The sequence below is a fragment of the Meriones unguiculatus genome, chromosome 20, assembly GCF_030254825.1.
Source record: "Meriones unguiculatus strain TT.TT164.6M chromosome 20, Bangor_MerUng_6.1, whole genome shotgun sequence".
NCBI classification, from domain to species: Eukaryota; Metazoa; Chordata; class Mammalia; order Rodentia; family Muridae; genus Meriones; species Meriones unguiculatus.
In genome coordinates, this window is record NC_083367.1 from 69,313,833 (window position 1) to 69,337,270 (window position 23,438).

The window sequence follows — 23,438 nt, forward strand, 5'->3', positions numbered from 1 at the left end:
CACTGAGCTGCTCTAGAGGGTGCTCTGGGACATGCCAGTGGCCAGGCAGCCTGGGCAGTGGTGGCACCCCACAACTGAGAGTGTTCACTAGTTAAACTTATTCAACAAAACTGGAAACACCAACTCCAGCACTTTCAGCCTCGAGAGGCTGTCAGTTCTCACTAAAAGCTACGGCTAAAACAAACCCCCGGCACGCACACACCTTTGCATCCTGATTGTATAATAATGCCAACTATATCTAGTTCAGAATTGCAGAAGCGAGGTCGGAGGACATCAGTGTACCCAGGGATGAAGGCGCCAGCTATAGAGAGGCAGACACTAAACCTAGGGATCCTGTTGCCCCGAGTCTCTCAGTGTGCTTGCCACTAGAGAAAACAACTATTTGGGGGTCAGAGAGATGGTGACTTAGGAAGAGGAAAAGAAATATGAAGGAGGAAAAGAGAGAGAGAGACAGACAGACACACACACAGATATCCCTTGAGAGAACCGTAGGAGTTTACTGAACTGTTGTTGCAAGTCAAGATATGTTGTTCTCCAAAGAGGGGAATCATGGCCTCACTATAGGTGTGGCAAGGGGGTAGGAATTAGGGTCCAGGGCTAAGGGCATGCCTGAGTCATGTCTCTCCCTTCTCACAGGACAAATTATACGCACGTCTATGAAGAATTATTTTCATGATATCTTGTGGGATCAAATGGGACTTTGTAGGGATGTTATCAGCCAGCATGCAAAAAAAAAAAAAAAAAAAAAAAAGTACAAATGTGTAATGGAAATAATGATTTTGGTTGGCTGTCACTGGCAGGGCATCTCTAAAACAAAATGAATGAATCATGTTTCTGTGACATGTACCCAAAGCTTCTGGGAGACCAGAAACACAGGCCATGCCAGACACAAAACATTGGCGCCCTCACTGCTGCTCTGTTCTGAGCTCTGGCACCACCTGCCCTGGCTCCTGCCATGGTCCCTCCCCAGTCTTACTCCTTGGCAGCAAAAAGCTATTTATTTTGTTCAGTCAACGTGGATAGGTCTGCTCTTATTACATATGGAAATGAGGTGAGACAAGAGGTTTGACCTTAGCCCATCATAAATATGCCATAGGCTGTGCCCGACATGCAGCGGAATTAACATTCCGTGTCCAGCTGTCCTCATAGGTGGGATGGCCCCCTGCCATGTTTTAATTTCATGTGGACAGGGAAGGCGGGTCGGCGTGCCATCTCGCTGTGTGTGTGTGTATGTTCTTCTTGTTGAGGAGAATCTCTGTCTCCTTGGTGTAAAACCATTTGGAAGTGGCAACACCCTTGTTGTTTTGCCCCTTCCCTTGCTAGATGTCATCTCAGAAAAGTGAGGTTTTCAACAAAGCGTTCGGGAAGCTTCTCTTGGAATGAAGCTTATTTCTGTGCGCATCTGTGATACACATGTGGAGTACGAGGGGACGCTGCTGTGTGTCCGCCTCAGCTGCTTGCCACCTTCTTTTGACATAAGGTCTCTCTCGGAATCTGGAGCTCGCTGGTTTGGCGGGGCTGGCGGGCGGGCGTGCTGGGATCTGCCTCCTTGGTACCCGGGTCACAGATGGGGCTGATATGATCACCTAATTGCGCTCTCCGGAGTTCAACTCACATCCTCATGCTCGAGTGGCAAGTAGTTTGCTGACCGAGCCACCACTCCAGACCTCTAAGAACATCTTGACCTCGACGAGGTCAGAGGACAACTTTGAGGGGTCAGTTCTCTCCTTTTGAGGATTCGGAGAAGCAAACTCAGGTTTTCAGGCTAGTGTGGCAAGCGCTTCTTCCTACTGAGCCGGCTCTCTGGCCCATTTCACTAATTGGTATGGACATGGGTACCGAGCATAAAGGTTTTGGATCCATCTGCCCACATAATGGGCAAATAGTTTGAAGCCGCCCTTTCTAACAAACCAGTTAGCAGAAGCAAAGCTCCACAGGAACAGAGGTACGGCTGTTCTGAAACAACCCTGGCAGCAGCAAATGGATCAATACACACAAACTGCTCTGACCGCTGCCCGGCACCAAGCAAGTGCTCAATAAACATTAGCTCTGGCTATAGTTTTATTTTTATCATAACTGATTTAAGCATTTCTTTATTCCTCTTTCCTTTTCTATGATTTTCTTTTTTCAGGATGTGTTGTAGAGTGAACCTAGGGCCTCATGCATGCTAGGAAAATGCTATGCTTCTATGCATTCATTGTTTTGTTTTGTTTTTTAAGACAGAGCCTCACTGTGTAGCTCTGGCTAGCCCAGAATGTGCTATGTAGATCAGGCCTGCCTCTGCCTCCGAGTGCTGACCAATTGTATGTAGTTGACAGTATATACCATGAAATACCATCCATAGCTCCCCAAACACAAGTTGGTTTTCTAAGTCATAATACGTTTTAGATATGGAATCATAGGATTTACTTAAAAACAATTGTGTCTGGCTGGAAACTATCTAAAGAGTTATACGTTATAGTTATGAAAAATGGGACTTTTTGGAGCCAGAAAGATATCAACTAATGGGCTCAACAAAGACAGGGGGAGCTGCTGAGGTGGCTCGCTGCTTTCCCGCAAGCCTGAGGAGCTAACTCCAACTCCCAGAACCGAAGGTGGGTGCAGAGAACTGGCTCCCAAAGTTATCCTCTGGCCTCCACACATGTGTCACAGTTCATGTGTGCCCCACCCACTACCACACCAGTAAGCAAGCGAGCTCCAGTGGGAGACCTTCCGGCTCATAAACTGTACCAGGCGGAGGTTCTGCTCGAGGTTGAAGCTGTACGGGGAGCCACGCCTGTGTGCTGACGACGGGGACGGAGGGTGGGCAGCTGACTGCGCAGCTCACTGAAGCGGACCCCGCACTCCACAGCAACCTCCCCACCGCTCTGCCACTGTCCTCAGCTCGCCTCCGGGGGGACGTATGGGCACAGTTTACAAAACGTGCTGCAGACATCCCCACCACGGTTGTCATGTGCCATTAACTACTTCCTGCCCAAGTAAAAGAAGAACTCTGTCAGTCCTGACTGGAAAAGTTACCTCTTATTATTATCCTGCACAAAACTGTCTCTTCTTTTTCTAGCGATGCAGGTCTAGCAATGAACTTCTAACCTGAAATGCTCCCCCCCCCACACCCAAGGACACAGGCTTCCCTCTTCGCCTCAAGAGAAAAGCCAGGGGTTTCAATAGAAGCTGAAAGGGATCCCCTTGTTGGGTGGGGTGCGGTTTCTCTTCTCTCTCCCTGCCAAAATGTTTCCACCCTCAAACTGAAGCACATTCCACTCCTTCTGACAAACATCAAAATGAAAACAAACCCCAGCGTTCAAACAGCTTTGTTTGGGGGGAAAAAAAACCCAGTTATGATGACATTAAATAGTAACGAATTCAGAGCTGCCAGTGCAGTGGCCTTCATTTGTGAAGAGCGTTTATCAGCTTGGGAGGGAGTACCGATGACCTCACCAGCTTGGGGGCTACACTGACCAACCTCAGCGCTGAAGACTGGAGTGGATGAGTCCTCGCAGGAGGCGCACTGTAAAGCAGGTTGAACCTAGGACCCACCCCCTTTACCAGATGCGGTTTCATTATGTAGCTCAGCTTGGCGGTGAGACCCTGGCGCCTGGGATGGCCTGTAAAACTTGTCTCTTGAGATGAGAAACGTGGAAGAAATGTGCATTTCTCTTGTAAACCCAGGCAGAGAAGAAAAGCTTATCACTTCTCATTGTGTCTTTGTAGCTGTGACGTCATTATCTCATTATTCCTGGACTCGGTATGACCGTATGACCGTATGAGACAGAAAGTAGCTAAGGAACCAGGTTAGCGCTCCCAGTGGCCTTGCAGCAGGCTGCTCGGCAGCAAGTGAGCTGAGAACGGACAGTTACAATGTATCAGTATCAACACACGCAGACAAACCTGAAGGGCCTCAACCAGAGAGATTTCCTCTCCGCTGATAGCTCTACGTGTTGATTTTCACAGTTTGAGACAGCTTTAGAGGTTTCTCATGGACAGTGCAGTCAGCAGCTCTGAGGTAGAACCCCCAGCGCACCTGTTAAAAGGCCAGACACCCTGCTGTGTCTGGAATCCTAGCGTCCATTGTGTGTGTGAGATAGGTGGGTTTGCGAGACAGCCATCCTCACTAGAAACAGCTTCCCAGGCAGTGAGAGAACCTGTCTCAAGAAAAGGCAAAGGGACAGAGAGACCCCTGACGCGCTGCTCTGGTCTACCCGTGTGCACCCGCATACTGGCGAGCACGCACCCTCTCCACACGACACAACACAGCGCACACACACAGAGACAGACAGAGAAAAGGATGACAGTAAGAAAGTCTGAAATAGCTAATGCAACACACTGCCACAAAATACACAGAAAAAGCTCTAATGCGCAGGGTTCCATTTTTACAACTGTGGCAGAGTGTGAACTACAGGCGTCCCATGGCGTCCGCAGGGGACTGCTTCCAGGAACCTCGCTTGTGGACACCTGTACGATCCTCCCCCACACCTAACCATTGCTAAATTGCTTACAACGCCTGGAGCAGGGTCAAAGCGATGTAGACAGTTGATATTCTGTACTGTTTAGGGACGGACAAGAGAAAATGTCTGTGCACATTCAGTATAAACACGGGCCAGACCACCGCCTGCCCCGCGCAGAGCCAGCCTCTAGTCACGGGAGCTCCTGGGTGACAGGAGCATTTTCTGTTACTTATGATGTTCCCAGTGAGGTCCTTCTGCTAACACCTGCTTTCATGTTAAAGAGGGAGCTATATCTTCATCAAATGGTGCTGGACTACCTGGATGTCTACATGTAGAAAAATGCAAATAGATCCATACTTATCACCCTGCACAAAACTAAAGTCCAAGTGGATCAAAGACCTCAACATAAAACCTGACACACTAAACCGGTTAGAAGAAAAAGTGTGGAATACCCTTGAACACATTGGCACAGGAGACAACTTCCTGAACAGTACACCAACAGCACGGGCTCTAAGATCAACAATCAATAAATGGGACCTTGGGAAACTGAAAACCTTCTGTAAAGCAAAGGACACTGTCATCAGAACAAAACGACAGCCTACAGATTGGAAAAAGATCCTCACCAACCCTATATCTGACAGAGGGCTAATATCCAGTATATATAAAGAACTAAAGAAATTAAACAGCAAAAAAACAAGTAATCCAATTAAAAAATGGTGTACAGAGCTAAACAGAGAATTCTCTGCAAAGGAATATCGAATGGCAGAGAAACACTTAAAGAAATGCTCAACCTCATTAGCCATCAGGGAAATGCAAATCAAAACGACCCTAAGATTTCACCTTACACCCATCAGAATAGCTAAGATCAAAAATCCAAGAGACAACACATGCTGGAGAGGTTGTAGAGAAAGGGGAACCCTCCTCCACTGCTGGTGGGAATGTAAACTTGTACAACCATTCTGGAAAGCAATCTGGCGCTTTCTCAGACAACTAAGAATAGTGCTTCCTCAAGATCCAGCTATACCACCCCTAGGCATATATCCAAAAGATTCTCAAGTAGACAATAAGGACATTTGCTCAACCATGTTTGTAGCAGCCTTATTTGTAATAGCCAGAAGCTGGAAACAGCCGAGATGTCCCTCATTGAGGAATGGATGCACAAATTGTGGTATATCTACACAATGGAATATTACTCAGCAATAAAAAACAAGGAAATCATGAAATTTGCAGGTAAATGGTGGGATCTGGAAAAGATCATCCTGAATGAGCTATCCCAGAAGCAGAAAGATGCACATGGTATATACTCACTCATATAGACATATAATATAGGATAAACCTACTAAAATGCTCAATTCCTATCCAGAAAGACAAAGAGGCCAGGCATCAGAAGAAGGAGAAAAGAGGGAACAAGTCAGGAGCCTGACACAGAGGACCTCTGAAAAGCTCTGCCCTGCAGACTATCAATGCAGATGCTGAGACTTATGGACAACCTTTGGGCAGAGTGCAGGGAATCTTAGGAAAGAAGTGGGAAACAGTAAGATCTGGAGAGGACAGGAACTTCACAAGGAGAGCAACAGAACCAAAAAATCTGAGCACAGGGGTCTTTCATGAGACTGATACTCCAACCAAGGACCATGCATGGAGATAACCTAAGACCCCTGCACAGATGTAGCCCATGGCAGTTCAGTATACAAGTGGGTTCCATTGTAATAGGAACAGGGACTGTCTCTGACATGAACTGATTGGCCTGCTCTTTTAATTACCTCCCCCTGTGGGGGAAGCAGTATTACCAGGCCACAGAAGAGGACAAGGCAGCCACTCCTGATGAGACCTAATTGACTAGGATCAGAAGGAAGGAAAAGAAGTCCTCCCCTATCAGTGGACTTGGGGAGGGGCATGCAGGCAGAGGGTAGAGGAAGGGAGGGATTGGGACGGAAGGAGGGAGGGAACCACAGGGGGGATACAAAGAGAATAAAGTGTAATTAATAAAGAAAAAAGAAAGAAAAAAAAGAGGGAGCTATGCTGACAGTCATAGCAAGGGTCCAACACAAGGAAGATCAAATGCTGTGGGACCAGCTCTCCACACCAAAATTTACATTTTTTTCTTTTGTAAGAGCCATCTTCTCTTTCTAGTTGAAGCCCAAAGATCAAACAGCATTTCTCTACCTTTGAAACTCAAGAACAACCTTAGTGAGTCCTGGGTACCAATGCCATAGGACTGGTTGCTCACCTCTTCTTCCCTTTGGCCACCTTTTTCCTTGCCTCAGCTGATTTTTTTTTTTAAATTTGATTTGTAAGTTTTAATTTAGTCAGCTAATTTACAGAACTGGAGATTGAACACAAGACCTCACTGAACAGTATGTAATTATTTTTTTAAATTTTATTTATTTATTTATTTATCTATTCACTTTGTATCCCTGCTGCAGCCCCCTCCCTCGTCTCTTCCCAGTCCCACCTACCCTCCCTCTTCTCTCTCTATGCCCTTTCCCTAGTCCCCTGATAGGAGAGGTCCTCCTCCCCTTCTATCTGACCCTAGCTTATTGGGTCTCATCAAGGCTGGCTGCATCATCTTCCTCTATGGCCTGCTACAGCTGCCCCCGCCCCCAGGGGAAGTGATCAAAGAGCCGGCCACTGAGTTCATGTCAGAGGCAGCCTGGTATGCAATTTTTTAAAAGCTACTTTCCTGGTCCTCATTTTTAACTCCCGCCCCTCCCATAATATTTTTATTGATCATCTGGTAATTCATATGATAAACCTCAATCACAAATACTTCCTAGTACTCTCGGGTCCACTCCTCACCACTGTGACCTGCCCCACCCCCAGCACTCTGATTCCTAATGCCATAAATGTCTCTAAACCCTACCCCAGCAGATTTGAGTCTCCTCCAACTTATCCCCCCCCACACACTCACACACAAATCAGGGATTGACTTTCTGAGTGGTGGACAGACATGAGCTCTCTTGGGTAACGCTTGAAAATGAGGGGACAGAAAAGCTGGGGTGGAGCTCGGCTGTAGAATGCTGGCATGAGGTACTGGGTTTGGTTCCCAGCACTGGGAGAAAGGGTGGCAAGATGGGAGCCATCAGTCCCATCTACCCATCTATCTGCAGAAAAGGCGGAGGGGTGTGTGTGTGTGTGTGTGTGTGTGTGTGTGTGTGGACTTTGAGCAGGGTGAGTACGATGGGGACAGAAGCTGCAGCAGCCAGGGCCCTTCTGGACAGCACCTGACTCTTCTTCACTGTCGCTTTCACAGTAACCAGAACAAAGCAGTCACACATGCCCCTAGTTCTCAATCATCCTAGCAGATCAAGTGAAACCGAGAAGAGCGTAATAGGAACCATGGCTTTTAGTCAGCCATTCAGAAGGATGGGTAGCCCAGTCTTGTATGACTGGGCCTCAGCCTATGGCATCTACCACCACCTGCAGATAGACAGTGTCAAAACTGAGTTAAAGGACTGAGTGCACTTGGCATCCCTTGGCTTTGAACCGGGCATGAGCATTCTGATAGCTGGTCGTAGAGCTCATTTTGGAGACAGGCTGATAGCATCTTTCACTTTGTTCCTTCCTCCACACTAGGATATCTGATATGTAAATTCATGTCAGGAAGGCTGCTGTGTTTGGACCTGGTTTGATGGCCCACGTCTGGTTGGATGAGGACTACCAGGACACTGATTCCAAAGGCTAGTGTGCAGAAAGGATTTGTGAGTGCCTGAGCCCGTACACCTAACTTCTTAAAAAGACTGTCCTGAGCCCAGGACTGTAGTGCTGGTGAGTCCATCATGTCAGAAGAGCCCTACGTGCTTCCCCATCTGCTGTCAAGAACTGGATATCCAGCCAGCAGCCACGTTTGCTGTTCTACATGGCCTGTCTCACTGCAGCAAGCCTACAGAGCTGAAGGCATGACCTTCACGTGGTGGAAGGGGGCTTGGGCTAACGGGGGACACTATGTAAATGACCTGGTAGGTTAAGGGGTCACCCAGAGGATGTACAGGTGCCATGCCTCAGCTGGGCGGAGCTGCAGGCGTGGAGGAGTGTGCCTGTGGGAGAAATGGAGCATTCAGAGGAGGACAGGCATTTTCTCATGGCATGCCCTGCCCCACCCACTCCCTACACTGTCCTGGGGAAGGCTTGGAAGGTGTCGTAGCTTTGTATTTAGGGGATAGATAGATTTGTTTGGAGAATGAAAGATGAATGTTGAGAGGTGCATACAGACACGGGTACGGTACTGGCCACACCTTTTTTGGGTAGTGCCCAATCTTGTTCATGAGGAGCTCAGCACCTCAAACTCCCAGCCTCCAGTTCCTTCCTTAGCAGACGCTAGCACCTTTACCACAGCTGGCCTGGGAAACCATTGGTATGGATACCTTGCAGATTCTTCCAAAGGGCTAGTAAAAGGGTTATGAATTTATTCTGTGTCTAAGCCTTATCATTTAAACCGACATAAATTATTTTCCTAAGTCTATTCACACTTGTTCCTTGATTTTCTACCATTGAGTTGAGCTAGACCAAACTAAATGCTCTGTATTTTCAGACACTTAGAGAAGGCGGTAACACCAATTCTCTCAAGGGCAATTTATTGCATTTCTATTCAACTCAGTATTCACGGATGGATAATTTAACAGACACATACTCAGTTCAGCTTGTAAACTGCCATGAACTCCAGATTCTGCTGGCTAAGTTTCTCCATGCACTGCAATTCCAGTTTTAAAGAATGATGTTTTTCTTAAAAGCTTATCTTTTCTTTTCGCTCACTCTTCCCGCTAACCCCGACAGACTCTAAGGGTGGTCTGCGATTATTTTTGCAACATTGGCATTTTGGTTTTAATTCATTTCATTTGCATAAATTGCCTCCCTGCTTCTGATTACATGCTTCTTGGCAAAGCCTGTGGGCGAGGAAGCGTAATGGATGGATGAAGAGGCACAGACTATGACAAATTCCGCAAGCCTAAGATGACTTGATGGGCGTCTCTCGGAAGCTCTCTTGAACTAGGATGTATTTTTGTTAACATTCCTATGCCTGGAATCCAAACCAAAACCCTGGGAAAAGAAGACAAGGGGGCTATACATGGAGGTGGAAGAGAAAGGAATCAGAGTGTATCAACTATTGAAAACAATAGTTGACAAAGCTGAGTGTAGACTGGCCGGAGAGCTGCTACACGGCAGAGAGCAAAGAGCAACATTCAACTCCAGCCTGGATTGTAGTTCAGTGGTAGAGCTGGACACAAGCGCGTGAAAGGCCTGGTTTACACCCATTATAGAAAGCTAAGACTGCCACTCAGCAGGAGGAACCACCCCTCCCCCTCCACTCTCTCCCCTCCCGCTCTCTTTTCTTCTCCCCCTACAGACCAGGTCGGCCTTGAACTCTTGATCCTGTTGTCTCCCCACTACGACCGTGCTGGAATGTTCCATCGTGCACAGCCAACAAGGGGGCCATTTCTACCAACATTAATATGCTGTAGTTTCCCTGGTGGGGCTGCTTTCATTTAAAGTAACCATTTATGTAAAGAAGACTGGCTTCCAGCTAGGAGGAAGAGATTAAAACAAATGGATGGGGCCTGGATGCCCTTTCATAGCAGAAAGACACCATCCCCACGAGTCACGGAGCTTTCCCCTCTTGCCAGCCAATAGTTTTTGGAAACTGAGGACATCAGTCAACTTCCTCTCCCTTGGACACACCATGCTGGAAGGACAGGAAGGTCTCCTTTGTTTATGGCCGGACACATGCATGATTTCCCTGGAAGGCGTGATGCCACACGGGTAGAGAGCACCCTGCCAGTACACCACGTCAAAAAGAAGCAGCTGATGCAAGGGCCAGGTTGGAGGGAAAGCAGGAAATTCTGATGCTGAGATAGGGGAGAGACGGGGAAGGGAAACCACACCGGGGGCGGGGGGGGCAAGGAGGGAACTGCCAAGGGCTCAGCCAAGCGTCAGAGGTCACAGGAATCAAGCCTGAGCGGACGCTGCTTCACTGAAAACTTGGGGCATAGACGCCAGGAGCTAGGGGCATTAGAGAGGAGAAGGTGTTTGGCTGAGACTTGTGAAACAGGCTGGAAGATTTCCACTGCTCCGTGGGGCAGGAGATGGAAGGGGGTGTGGTGGGGGAGGAGGTGAAGGTGACTTTGCAGGAGGCTCGGTTGTCCTGAGCTCCCAAAGGACAACCCGGATTGGCTGAGTTCTACATAGTGAGCTCCTGTATGTCTCACTTAAAGCCTAGCTTGGGAAGTGTTTAATATTCTCACCATGTAAGTAAATGTCAGCCCCTGAAAAAGGCCACAAACGGTCCTCTTCTTGAAATCTACAAGGTCTGAACGGCTTCACCTTCACTCATGGTGGAGTTTAGGAAGTGCATCGCTAACCAACCGGGCACCCCAAAGTATGGGTGTGTGGTGTGTGTGGGGGAGAGGTTGCATCCCAGCACCCTGAACGAACTTTATCACTGACCTGGATCAGACCCAGCAGGCAGCTAGTACATACTTAGACCGAGAACTCGGAGGGAAAACAAAGGGAGTTCAACTGGACGTGAGAAAGAACAAGCCGGCAATGCCTCTAAAGGGTGGGGCCCCAGCGTGCTGTTTTCACCCCCACATCAGGTCCAGTAACCCTCCACAAAGCAACAGCCTCACTGATTCCCCACACTGGCTCCAGCAGCTTCCTTCTTTTTGGAGGCCAGCAAAGGCAATGACGTCAGGGTGCACCTGGCAGTGGTGTGGTCAGAGTGGGCAACCGTAGCAGAGACAAAAGCCACAGCAAGTTTGAAGCTGATCTTCTAGTCCTTTGATCCTGAGATTTCCACTTTGGGGCAGGTCTGCTCTTGGTTCCTCCCCACAAGCACACAATCCAAACAGGGTGCATGCATGTAGGATCCCTTTACCTTCTCCCTAGGACCCACAGGGGAGGGACTAGAAGAGAGATGAACCACAGAGTCAGACCGGGTATCATGGTTGTCCTGGCCACAGTGTTCGCCTTCCTCACGAGTCTGTGTGGCAGACTCCAGTGACCCTTAGAAATACCCTCTAGGAGGACTGGAGAGATGGCTCAGAGGTTAAGAAATACCCTCTAGGGCACTGACCACCATATAAATACCAGCAGAAGGCTTTATCTCTTCTAGATGAACTGAAAGATTGTTCAAGCCCAAGATTCCAGTCAAGATTGTCACTAAAAAACAAACAAAACCAGTCTGCATGGCATCAAATTAAACCCCACAGTGGTTAATTAAAAAAAAATCCGTTATGCATAGTAACTGACTCACATAATTTCAGCACTTAGGAGGCCGAGGCAGAAGAAGTGTGAGCTCAAGGCTAGCCTGGGCTATGTAGGGAGACCCACTAGTCAGCTGCCCAACAAAGCCACCTAGAAAGAACTCACACTACATTCTTCCAGAGCCCTTCACTCACAGCCTCAGTGTGCTATCAAAGGAAAACAATCAGAGAGAGCTAACTTCAAATGGACATCTGCTAAGAATTGGAGCTTGGTTGGATACCCCTCCACGCTGTTTTGAAAATGTGTCACTGCTTAGGAAAGTTCTCTGAGGAGGAAGACGGGCTCCACCCACTCTCTACCCTGAAACAGAACCTAAGGAGGGCCGCGACAGGGAGACCCTATTGCACCTCTTTTGCATAAACACTGGGCGGGCCCAGACGCACCACCCTCAGTGCGTGCGGCTCCTGGGACCACTCCAGCGAGCGCGGTCCTCTCGCTGGACCGCAGCAGGCCACCTGCAGACCGCCGCTGGGCGGTCCAGACAGGCCAGGCAGACCCGCGGGGTCAGATCCCACACTCGGGGAGGCACTCTGCCTCTCCTGAAAGTGTTTGGCCCAAGTTAAATATTGTTCCAAGTGCTTATGGCTCATCACCTCCCCATTTATTGTATTTTTATGTTGTAAAAGTGACATACGCTGCTCCGTGCTAAGGCTGTGGTGTGGACTTTTTGGTCCTTTCTGTAAGAATTTATCTTCCAACATCACTGCACATATGTGGCTTACATGGTAAATATATCATGCCAAGTGATTAAACTGGCTTTCTAAGAAACTGAAGACTGTACCACTGTGATAGAACAGAGACCACCTGCTATTTTTTTTTTTTTTCTTTTGGTGTGAGATTACTTTCTGGAAAGTTGTACGGGCTTTTGGGTTTATTGGCTATTACAAATCATCAGCTCTAAGGAATAAAGTCATTTATAAAATTTGAGGCTGGGAAAACTATATGAAAGCATTTGTCCCTTCTCCCCACCACAAAAATGTGCACTTGGAAAACTGTTTCTCAGAATAAGAGGTCCCGAGCAGCAGCGCTGTACAGGTTGACAGTCATTTCATGACGTGTTGGGAAGAATACGAACCTGTGGCCATCCCAAAGCAAGGACACACAGAAACGTGTTCTCTAGATTCGTTTGCATTGACTAATTTTATGTATGGGTGTGTGCACACGTGTGTGGAGTTCTGAGAGAACTTCCAGGAGGCTCGCTCCTTCTACCCTACGGTAGGTCCCTGGGATTGAACTCAGGTTGGCAGGCTAGGCAGCAAGCCCCTTCATCCACTGAGCCATCCCGCCAGCCCAGAATGCACTCTTATGCAGAGAAGTAACAGAGAAACTTACTTTAGAAAGAAAAGCTTGGCTCCCTTAACACATAGAGAACCCCCCACAGGAAAGCCTTCTGGGGCCTGTAAGCCGAGGGGTTTCTGTGGAAAAGCCTGGGAAGGTGAGATGGGCCAGAGAAGCTCCTCACTGTGTGACACTGACCATCAGTGACTGACCATGAGCTCCAGTTACAGCAATTCCCAGACAGAATGCGATGTGACGTGTCAGCCACAGAAATGCACGGGACAGCTAGGAAAAAGGGGGAAGGACAGGTAGGTATTTAGAGCTAAAACGAGGAACGGACAAAGAAGCCAACCTCCTCTAGCATTTCTCCATGTGATTCCCCAACAGGGTCAAACGGCCGTTGTCATGGCTGGACTGGTTTGTGGTGGGATTCTTTGCTTTCAAGACCTATGGGGTAGGGAAGGTGCAGAAGGGCTACTAGCCGCCCTTTGGGACACACCGACAGGGGACCTGTCCCTTTGTTCTAAAGCCCACAGCACCCTGTCCGCGTCGGACATTTATTTACCAGAGTCTGTCCGGCAGAGGCCCACAGGGGACGTGTGTCCCTGTTCCTCTCCATGAAGTTCGTGGCCTTGCACGCTGGAGGTGCTGATCAATGGTTTGCTGAATGAGTGAGTGAGTGAGTGAATGCTACCGAGGAATGGAGAGCCTCTCTGACTGTGAGGTCTGTTGGGGGCGGGGAAGAGCCTCCTATCGCAGGCCCATGATAGCTACTGAATGTGGAATGACTAAGCACACACTGATTCACTCAGCTAGAATTTTCCCACCTGCAGGATCCAGTTCCCCTCGTGTCCCCATTCCTTCTCCTGAAGTCATCGTACCAGGAAGTTACCGCAACATCTCTCGAAGGGGTGATGAATGCTCGAGGCATTCCAGCAGCCTGTGGTAGGGCCCAGAGTGGGGTCAAAGAAAGTGAATTCCAGCCTTATTAGGAGATCCTGGCGTCCCTGGGGGAGTTTGCCAGGCTTGCGCGGGCTTCCTGTGCTGTCACAGAGTGTGGCCGTCTCACTGCCTCCAGCAACAGTGTCCTGCCTTCCAGGACCCGCTTTTACTCAGGCTCCACTTCCTTCCTGACTCCACAGGCCTGATGGTTTCAAGATTGCACCGTAGAGCAAGCACAGACACTCCCTGTGTCCCGGAGGTGAGATAGTGACACAGATGGCTGACTCAGTCCAGGAACCGCTGAGAGCGGCCACCGCTCCAGGGCTATTCCATGCTTTCACTGATTAAGTAGTCAAAGAGCCGGGTCCAGGAGCAGAGTTCACGGGGTTTCCGGGACAGCTTTGCTTTTAGCCTGGCAGAGAAGGTGGTGGGGTGTGAAAAGTTTCACCACAGAACCATCTCCCTGGCTGACTTGGTGCCTTTGTCCCCATGGCCATTCAGACGATCTGACACTAGAGTCAGGCTTGCCTTTGTCAGTCTACTCTTTCCAAGGCGCTCACAGCTGTGTCTGCTCTCTCTCTCTCTCTCTCTCTCTCTCTCTCTCTCTCTCTCTCTCTCTCCCCGCTTCTCCCACAAATGACAAATGTAGATCAGGAACTCAGTCTGTAGACCAGACTGGCCTTGAACGGGCAGAGATCCGCCTGCCTCTACCTCACCGACACGGGGATTAAGGGCATGGGCCACTGGCTTTTCCTATGCTCTTCACTTAGTAATGGTGGACTACCAAAGCCAGCAGGCTAAAACGCTTCCCTTTTATGTCTGCACACGAGCTATTCCCCGGAGCTCCTGTGTCTGAACACTCGGTTCCCGGTTGAAGGAGCCGCAGGTCGTGGGTGGTGGAGCTTCCCTGGAGGAAGTGGCTCCCTGGGGCTAGGACGTGAGGTTTCGAGGTCCAGCCTACCTCCCTGTGGCCAGCTGCCTTTCCTCCATGGTAGACTGTGTATTCCTTCCTCCGCCATGAGCCAAAGTAATGACATTCTCCATCCTTCCTCCCTTAACTTGTTTTTGTCACAGCAAAGAGAAGGGCAGGAAAATCACCCCCTTCTGTATGTCCCGCGCCAGGCAGCCATCTTCACAGCATGCTGGGATGTTTCCACACTCTACAGCTGTCCCTGGGGCTGGTTCTGTTTCCCTTAAACTCTTTCCACGAGGTGCTGCAGCTGGCTGGCCTCCCAAAACGCACATTCTGAGCAAACCCCGCCCTGTAGGGGTGCTCTAGACTGAAAGCCAAGTCCCTAAGGAATTGCATTCAAGATGGCCACTCAGGCCCTGAACCACCTTTATGCCGGGTCTCAGCCTCTTACCCCCAACCCCCAACCAATTCCATCCACACTACCGTTGTCTGGGTAGGGATATCATGTTGTCTTGAGCCTTTGAGCTGATACTCCGTCTCCAGTCCCCCGGCCCTGAGGTGGAACCAGCTGGCGCCTCCTTGCCTAAGAGTGTGGTTATATGGCCCCACAAAGTGGACTCCAGACGATTCTACCTTGGCCATTATTCTGTTGCTCACACTTGCTTTCCTCAGAATCTCTGCACCTCACAGTGCATAGGGAATTAAAAAATTGTTCTCAGAAAAGATTTTGCCCAACATCAAATGAAATGGTCAGATGTTTGGGAAGGAATGTTTTTTGTCCATTCATGTTTTTTGTTTGCATAAAAATTATTGTAACTTTTAAAATTTGGACTCAGGTCAGGTGGTAACCGTTGCAGTAGCAGAGATGTTGAGGAGTAATTCCCCAACCCCTCTTTTTTTTTTTGAGACAGGGTTTTTCTGTGTAGTCCTGGCTGTCCTGGGACTCGCTGTTAAACCAGGTCACTCTCAAATTCAAACCTCTGCCTGCCTTTGCCTTCTGCGTGTTCAGATTAAAGGTGTGTGCTACCCAGCTCAGCTAAATCAGCTGTAATTTTAAAATTCTAACCCTAATCTAGGGGTAATCATATGACGAAGTCAGATTGAAGCCACAGCGCCTGTGGAGGGCTAGCCTGGGCGGCGAGGGTAAGGCCCGTCCTTTCTCTGCTCACCTCCTCCCTTCTTTAACAGACAACCGGAAATGACAATGACCGTTCCAAGGGACACAGTCCCGTTACAATGACCATGTGAAACGGAAACCGAGGTGACGTATTCATTTTCCCAGTCAGTTTCTATCAGATGTGCTCAGGAAGGAGCAAGGGGGAGGGGCACCGCCCCCGCCCCCCCCCCCCCAGCTCCTGGGGTAGCTGTTAGGGTCCCGGCCAGCGTGAGCAGCCAGCCCCAGGTTCCTCACAGAAGCACACTATGGTGAGTTTGAGTCACTAGCATGTGAAAACGTCTGTGAAGCCCGGCACTCGGGCACACTGCTGCCGAAGGAGCACACTGATAAGTTCAGGCCACCACTCTCCTCTGTGCCTCCAAAGGTTCTGAACACGTGACCCGACAGACCTGCCTGTGACCTGCAAGGATGGAGGTGGCTTTTTGTTTGTTTGTTTTTTTTTTGTCACCCCGTTTTTGGTGGTAGTGTGCTTAGAAAAATAACAAATGCTATCAATTCCTCCCCGGTGTGCGATCTGCAGAGCCGGCAGAGCATGAGGAAGGCGTGACAGCCACACAGAGGAGGAAAGGCTTTGAGGCCTGGTACTCACTGTTCCCACCAACGGGTAAATGAAGCCGGCACCAATGCTGGCCCGGACGTCACTGATAGGCAGGACGAAGTCCCTCGGCACCCCCTTTCTGTCAGGCTCGTGAGACAGAGAAAGGTGTGTCTTTGCCATGCAGATGGGCAAATTTCCAAAACCCTGTAAGAAAGAAAAGCAAATGCAGTCATTGCCATAAATTCCGGTCCCTTGGACATAATCTTCTCTTTATCCCACCTCTGCAGCGATGGTTTGCTGGTGCACCTCTCTGCAGGTGCAGCAGAGGCTGCTACTGTTTGCTGCGCAGGAGCTGAGGATAAGAGCGCGTGTTTACACGGCGATAATTCAGCAGGGTGTGAGGTCCACTGCTTACTCTGGAGGGTCTCCTAAAAAGGAGGCACTTGCACGTTTGCCTATGCGCGCGCGCATCTGTCTGTATGTGTATGCGTGTATGTGAGGCTATTTTTAGGCACAGCAGTGGGACAGCTGTGGAAAGTACTTTCCAAGGCTATTAATATCCAGGAAGGAGAAAGGTAATCCACACAAGGCTCCTAATGAGGCTCTCAGTCTCATTGTTCTGTCCTTCTCAGAGTCTGCGGGGGAAGCAAAGAGCCCTTTGTGCTGGTTTATGAATCATGGCTATTTGATCTGAGATTACATTATAGGAACTAAGATGAGGTCACTTTTTCAGCCTCTTTTATTTTTAAGGACCAAAGTCTGTGCCTGACCCAGAATTCCAAAGGTGAAAGGGGAGGAAGTCACGTGCAGCAGCTTACAAAAAGGACAGTGTCTGGGAGGTTGCTGTGATTAAGCTGCACATAGTGTCCCTCAGAGACCTGACTAATTAACGGCAACCACATACTTGACACTAACTTGTAAGGGATATTCCCGTGGTAGACGGACAGATGACAGAACGTAATTGCTTATGATTCAACCTAAAACTATTTAGAATATTTTGGAGTACTATCAATTGTATGTGGGGTGGGAGTGGTTTTGAAACCCCTACTTTTACATACTAACGAGGAATTTGGTAAGGAAGGAAAAAAAAAACATAACAACTAATACCCAGCTTTTTTAATTTTATAAAATGATTAGATATTGAAATTCCTATGCAATGATACATATGTAAATGTATGTATACACAGCCTTTGAAAATTTATTAGAAAAATTAAAAAATGTCATCCTATTAACATTATACATAAATAACATTTTATAACTAAGAAGGCTATTAAAATAAATAATAGTTCTGAGCATTAAAAGTTCATGGGAAAAATACCCCAAACTCAACAACAATGACCTAACTTAGTTGTTTGTGCAAAAGTGAAAGATTTACCACAGAACATCTAAGTGTGGAGTGACTAGCAATCCTTTGGTTTGTACTTTAAGGGAGATACGGTCTCTTACGTTTTAGGAGAGAGATAAGGTCATTAGCCCGGCCGGTCTTCCACATTCTATGTAGCTGAGAAAGTCCTTGAACTAAGAATTTTCCTGCTCTTACCTTCTAGTAATTATAGGTTTGCAAATCCAAACCCATGTTATGCAGTGCTGGGGACTGAACTCAGGACTTGGTGAGTAAGCAAGCACTCAGGCTACAGCCCGAGTCTGGGAATCCTTTATGAGTAAGTCAGTAAGTAAGTAAGTAAATAAATAAATAAATAAATAAGTAAAGGAAGCTCGGGGACCAGAGAGATGGTTCCGTGGGTGAAAGCACTTGAGAACCTGACTGTGCACGCCTGAAACGCCAGCATGATGGGAGTTGGGTGTGAGGAGAGAACTGGATCCTGAGAGCTCTCTGGCTAGGTAGACCGGCCAAAGGGGTTAACTTTCGGTTCAGCGAGAGACCCTACCTCAAGGCAGGCAGGGAGAACATGATAGAGAAAAGCATGCGACACTCTGCTTCCTGCATGTCGATGTGAGGTGTGCACACCTGTACCCTCACACGTGTGCAAAACACACTCTCACACAAAGAAAGAAAGAAAGAAAGAAAGAAAGAAAGAAAGAAAGAAAGAAAGAAAGAAAGAAAGAAAGAAAGAAAGAAAAGCTGGGCCCAAGGAATGTCCCTCAGTTGAGTACTGGCTGAGTTGGCTGAGTTTGTGAGAGGCTCTTAGTTCTATCTCCAGGACCAAATCAAATCAAATCAAATCAAATCAAAACAAAACAAAACAAAACAAAACAACAACAACAAAAACCACAAACCAAAACCACAAAGTAAAAAGACAAGCCAAGAGTGTATGTGTGCAAAGTTCAAGGAAAGAACATTTTTTTCCCAGGAGAGTGTGAAAGCAGTCCTCCACTACCTCAAATGATGCAATTGAGTTTTCCACATCTAGGGAAATGGCAGCGGCCAGCAAATCTTAGTGCAATGGACAAGCCCTGCCCTGGAAAAACCTCGGTCATGACCATGACATCGCCACCTGCCAGGTAAGCATATGCTTGGTTTTCCAGGACAGGTTTCTCTGTGTAGCCTGAGCTGTCATATACCAGCTCTGTAGACCAGGCTGGCCTTAAAATCGCAGAGATATGTCTGCCTCAGCCTCCCAAAAGTGCTGGGATTAAAGGCGGGCACCTGGCTGACAAAAATAATTTTTACCAAACCCCAGAGAACACTCAACTTGGCACTGATAGGATCAAACATATTTCTAATTAGGATAAAGGTGCTGGAGAGGAAAAACCAACAGCGTGACGTGTAATGGAGCGACCCCAATGGCAGGTATGTGAGGCTCTGACTTGTATGTCAGGAGGCTGAGATTGGCGGAAGCATTCGAGGCACACGGCCCTCCCATGGCTGCTTGCTCGCTGGGCCTTGTCACGGTCTAGACACACAAGATGGTGGAGCCTTCAGTCCCCAAGAACAAGCTAATGAACGGCTAGCATCAAAACACCACTGGACACTTCCGTCATGGTCCTTTCACCTGCAGCACACAAGCATCCCACAATGAGGGGAAAGTGCTGTGAAGAGTCGCTCGGTGACTTCCCCTCTGTGTACCAAGGGGGCGTTTCCAATGCATGGATGGATGACACCCATCTCACATACACCGACTAGCGATGGAGCCCAGCAGGAAAGTGCTGACTCAGCCCAGGAGCTGGGCCCTGTGTTTCATCCCTGGCGCTACAAACCAGAGTCACATTCATGAATTTGGAAACCTCGGATGTAAGACGATAAATGCCCTCACCATGATACTCTCGTCAGCCAACAAGACCTACGCCACCGCTCTCATCTCTGCTGAGCATTTTGAGACTACAAGCCAGACATCCCCCCTAAAAGCACAGGGGTCTTGTTTACCTGTTGCGTATAGCGATCAATTTTAGACTGTGCCTCAGGAGAAAGCTCAATATCCTTGGCTCCGTAGACAGTCTGGGCGATGGTTCTTATTTTCTCCACAATTGGAAGCTGGAGGGACACGAATGACAACAAAATTATTGGCTTTAACATGGCTGAAGAACTAAGGGAAAGCTTGAAGTTACAGACTTTGACTGAAAATTCCCCCACAAGTACAGCATTCAGAACCAGCGACCTGTCCCTCTGTCACCCAGGAACTGAAATGTTCACCTCAGCAGTTGGCGGGCTGAGAGGAAGCCTTGATATTGAGCCAACAAAAGCCTGTCAGCCTAGCTTTCCATTTTTGTCCATTTCAATATTAAACTAATGATTAATGTCATGCAAAGAGATTCCTAATCTCTTTAAATGCTGATGTGTTTGGGGTTTGGAAAACCAGATATTGACTCTGCTGTCACGTTAGCTAGCTCTGGGAAATCAAGCCGCATGGGAGAAACTCTGAGGAGACTAGATATCAGCAACAGATGCCAGGTTGTATGTGCCTCAGTCCCAGTACCTGCAAGTTTTAGGCCAGCCTAGGCAACACAGTGAGGCTCTCTCACAGAACCAAAGCCCTAAATAACACCTCAACAACCTGCCACAAAACAACCTCCACACAACAAGCCCCCAACTCCCTCCGAACAAAATATCCAGTGAATCACCCCCGACGAAAGAAAAGCAAGGCGAAGGATACACGTAATCAGTGTGTGTGTGTGTGTGTGTGTGTGTGTGTGTGTGTGTGAGACCCTGCTGGAAGAACAGCACCACCCACTGGGCATTTGGGCAGATGGCCAATGAACTGTGTCTGGCAAGGGCGCCTGTGTATCATACAGGTTATTCAAGAAAGACAAACCAAAGCCTAGTACGTGCCGCCCTCCCAACCCTGACAGAACCACAAACAGCTTAGAACCATGCTTTTCAGCACTGCAGACCGTGTTTCTGTCAAGCTGTTCTGTGTCTGGAACATTTAACAAATAAAACAAATACAAATGTAACCCACCACACACACACACACACACACACACACACACACACACACACTGCCACTGCCCACCTCCAGACAGGCTCTTAACAGGTAGTCCTTACTGGATTGTAGACCAGACTGGCCTCAGACTCATAGAGCTCTGCCTGCCTCTGCTTCCTGAGTGCCGGCATGAAAGTCACAAGTCACCATGCCCAGCAGGCGTGACTATTTCTAATCTTTCATTGGAGGATACAGAAAGGACCATAAGCAACAGGAGTGAAGAGACTCAGTGCTATGCACACATCAGCTCTTTATAACTTTATTATTAGTTCAATGAATTCCAGTGAAAATCCCAAGAGCACCTAGGATTTCAGAATGTGGCCAACTGGTTATAAAATGTATTGAGGAGAGAGAGTTCAGGCACAGATCAAGTATCAATAATACCACAAAACTATATTAATCAGTTCCTTGTGATCTCAAGGAAGTAGATGCATTAACTACTCAAAGAGAAGAACAGACTCAGGCATCTCCACAGGTATGAGGGAGTACACAACACAAGAGTTGGTGACCCAGCAGACTTCTGATTAGAAAGAAATAAAGTCAGATCCACACCAGCCCCTCTTCCTGAAATAAACTGGGTATGGAACAGAGGTTCAACTTGAAAACTAAAGCTCCACGTATCACGGGATTCTGGCTTCCCAATGAGGGAAGGATCTCTTAACGATGGTAACAGCAGAACAGCTTAACGTTAGCATGGGCCATGCATGTCCGTATTCCCAGCCCTTGGGAGGTAGAGAGCAGGAGCAGGAGGTTTGGGCCAGCCTTGGCTACACAGTGAGTTCAAGGATAGCCTAACTTCATGAAACCCTGTCCATCTACGCACACTGCCATGTCCACACCAACGCACATACGTCATAAAAGAACTGATTTCCCGATCCTTAACTTTTATTTTTGGAGGCTGGAGAGGTGGCTCAGTGGTTAAGCACAATGACTCCTTCACAGGACTGGGGTTCCTTTCCCAGCACCCACATGGCAACTCACGACTGTCTGTAGCTCCGGTCCCAAAGGATCAGACATGCTCTTCTGGCCCCTGGGAGCGCAAGGCATGCATATGGTACACAGACACACATACAGATGAAATAGCCATGTACATAAAATAAATGAAATTAAAACAAAAAAAAAATTTTCCTGAGATGGGGTGACTTAGCCTCCTGAGCACTGCGTCATCACCCCTAGCAACGTCTGAAGTTAAAAACATAAAACTTGGAGGGTAAAAGGATAAGGAGGAGACCTTGGAACCGTTATGTCCTCTGCCTGAGAGAAGATTTGAATAGTTTAAAAGCTGAATTTTACATACACAGAAAATGATATTTAATAATGGTCAAAAACTAATAACCGCAGGAGAAACAGTCTCACGGGTAATCAAAGAAAATAGCTACTAAAATGATAAAAAAACTAAGTAGCGGATTGGGGAGATAGTTCTGTGGGCAAAGTGCTTGGCGCACTGGCATGAGGCGCTGAGTTCGGATCCGGATGTCGTGTAATTACAGGTCTGGTGCACCAATACAGTAGACTTGGGAGATGCGGCAGCCTTGGTAACGAGCGAGCTTTGGTTTAGCAAGAGACTTATTTCAAAACAAAACAAAACAAAACAAACAAGGCGGAGCTGGCAAAATGGCTCAGCGGGTGAAGTGGCGCGCTGCCGCCAAGCCCAGGAACCGGGGTCTGACCCCCAGGGCCCGCCTGGTGGACGGATCTATGCAAGCCGCCTCCGAGACTTCGGGGCCCGTGTGAACCCACACCAACGCTGGAAAGCGACGGGGGAAGACGTGCGGCTCCGAGTGGGGACGCACTGTGGAAGGCACGTGCACACACGTATGTGACTTGCGTGACGTCGCCCTGCACCTCTCCCGCCCTCTCTCATCTAAGAAACAAACCAGAGACAACAAAAAGTCAGAACCCTTGTTCCTACTCTGCGCTCTCGGGCAGAGGCGGGAAGCCACACGTTCTGGCCCCGGTTTTGGGGAAGGGACTCACTGGCTCATCCCCGTGCAAGCTCCGACTTCTCTCTTTTCTTCGACCAGTCTCTGCTGTAAGTCTGACCGCCCCAACACATCCCTCAGCAAGAAAAAACCCCACAGCACAGCACCAGGTCAGCTAAGGGCCGGAAATACCTCTGGCCACTGCACCCTGTGACCTTGGAGGTCCTCTGCCTTCTTGCTTCTGGGATTGGCCCACGAGGTATCTTTCCCTGTTCTGTTTCAACATTAAACTCGCTGAAGCTCTCAGGTCTATCTCAAAGGCCACCGCTCCCACAAAGCCTTTGGGGCAGTGACTCTCAATCTGTGGGCCGTGAGCCCCAAGGGGGTATCAGATACCACGCATGTCAGATACTTATGTTATAATTCACAGCAATAGCCAAGTTACAGCTCTGGAGTAACAGATAATTGTGTGGTCACCACAAGAGGAACTGTATTAAAGGGTCTCAGCACTAGGAAGGTTGAGAACCACTGGATTAGGGACATACGTAGTGTGCGCCAGCATTTCCTCCTCTGATGTTGGG

The 23,438-nt window shown here is 48.4% G+C and overlaps 1 protein-coding gene and 1 non-coding gene across 2 annotated transcripts in view; both read right to left on the minus strand.

Moving 5' to 3' along the window:
* Mthfd1l (methylenetetrahydrofolate dehydrogenase (NADP+ dependent) 1 like) overlaps positions 1-23,438 on the minus strand; it is a 167,608-nt gene that overhangs the window by 26,396 nt on the left and 117,774 nt on the right. Inside the window, exons 25-26 of the mRNA XM_021644473.2 lie at positions 19,879-19,986; positions 16,605-16,757 (exon numbers count right to left, since the gene is read on the minus strand). Coding sequence (XP_021500148.1) covers positions 16,605-16,757; positions 19,879-19,986 — 261 coding nt within the window. The remainder of the gene's footprint in view (positions 1-16,604; positions 16,758-19,878; positions 19,987-23,438) is intronic.
* LOC132649661 (U1 spliceosomal RNA) lies at positions 18,863-19,024 on the minus strand. The gene has a single exon (XR_009588139.1). It is a non-coding gene; the product is annotated as a U1 spliceosomal RNA (small nuclear RNA).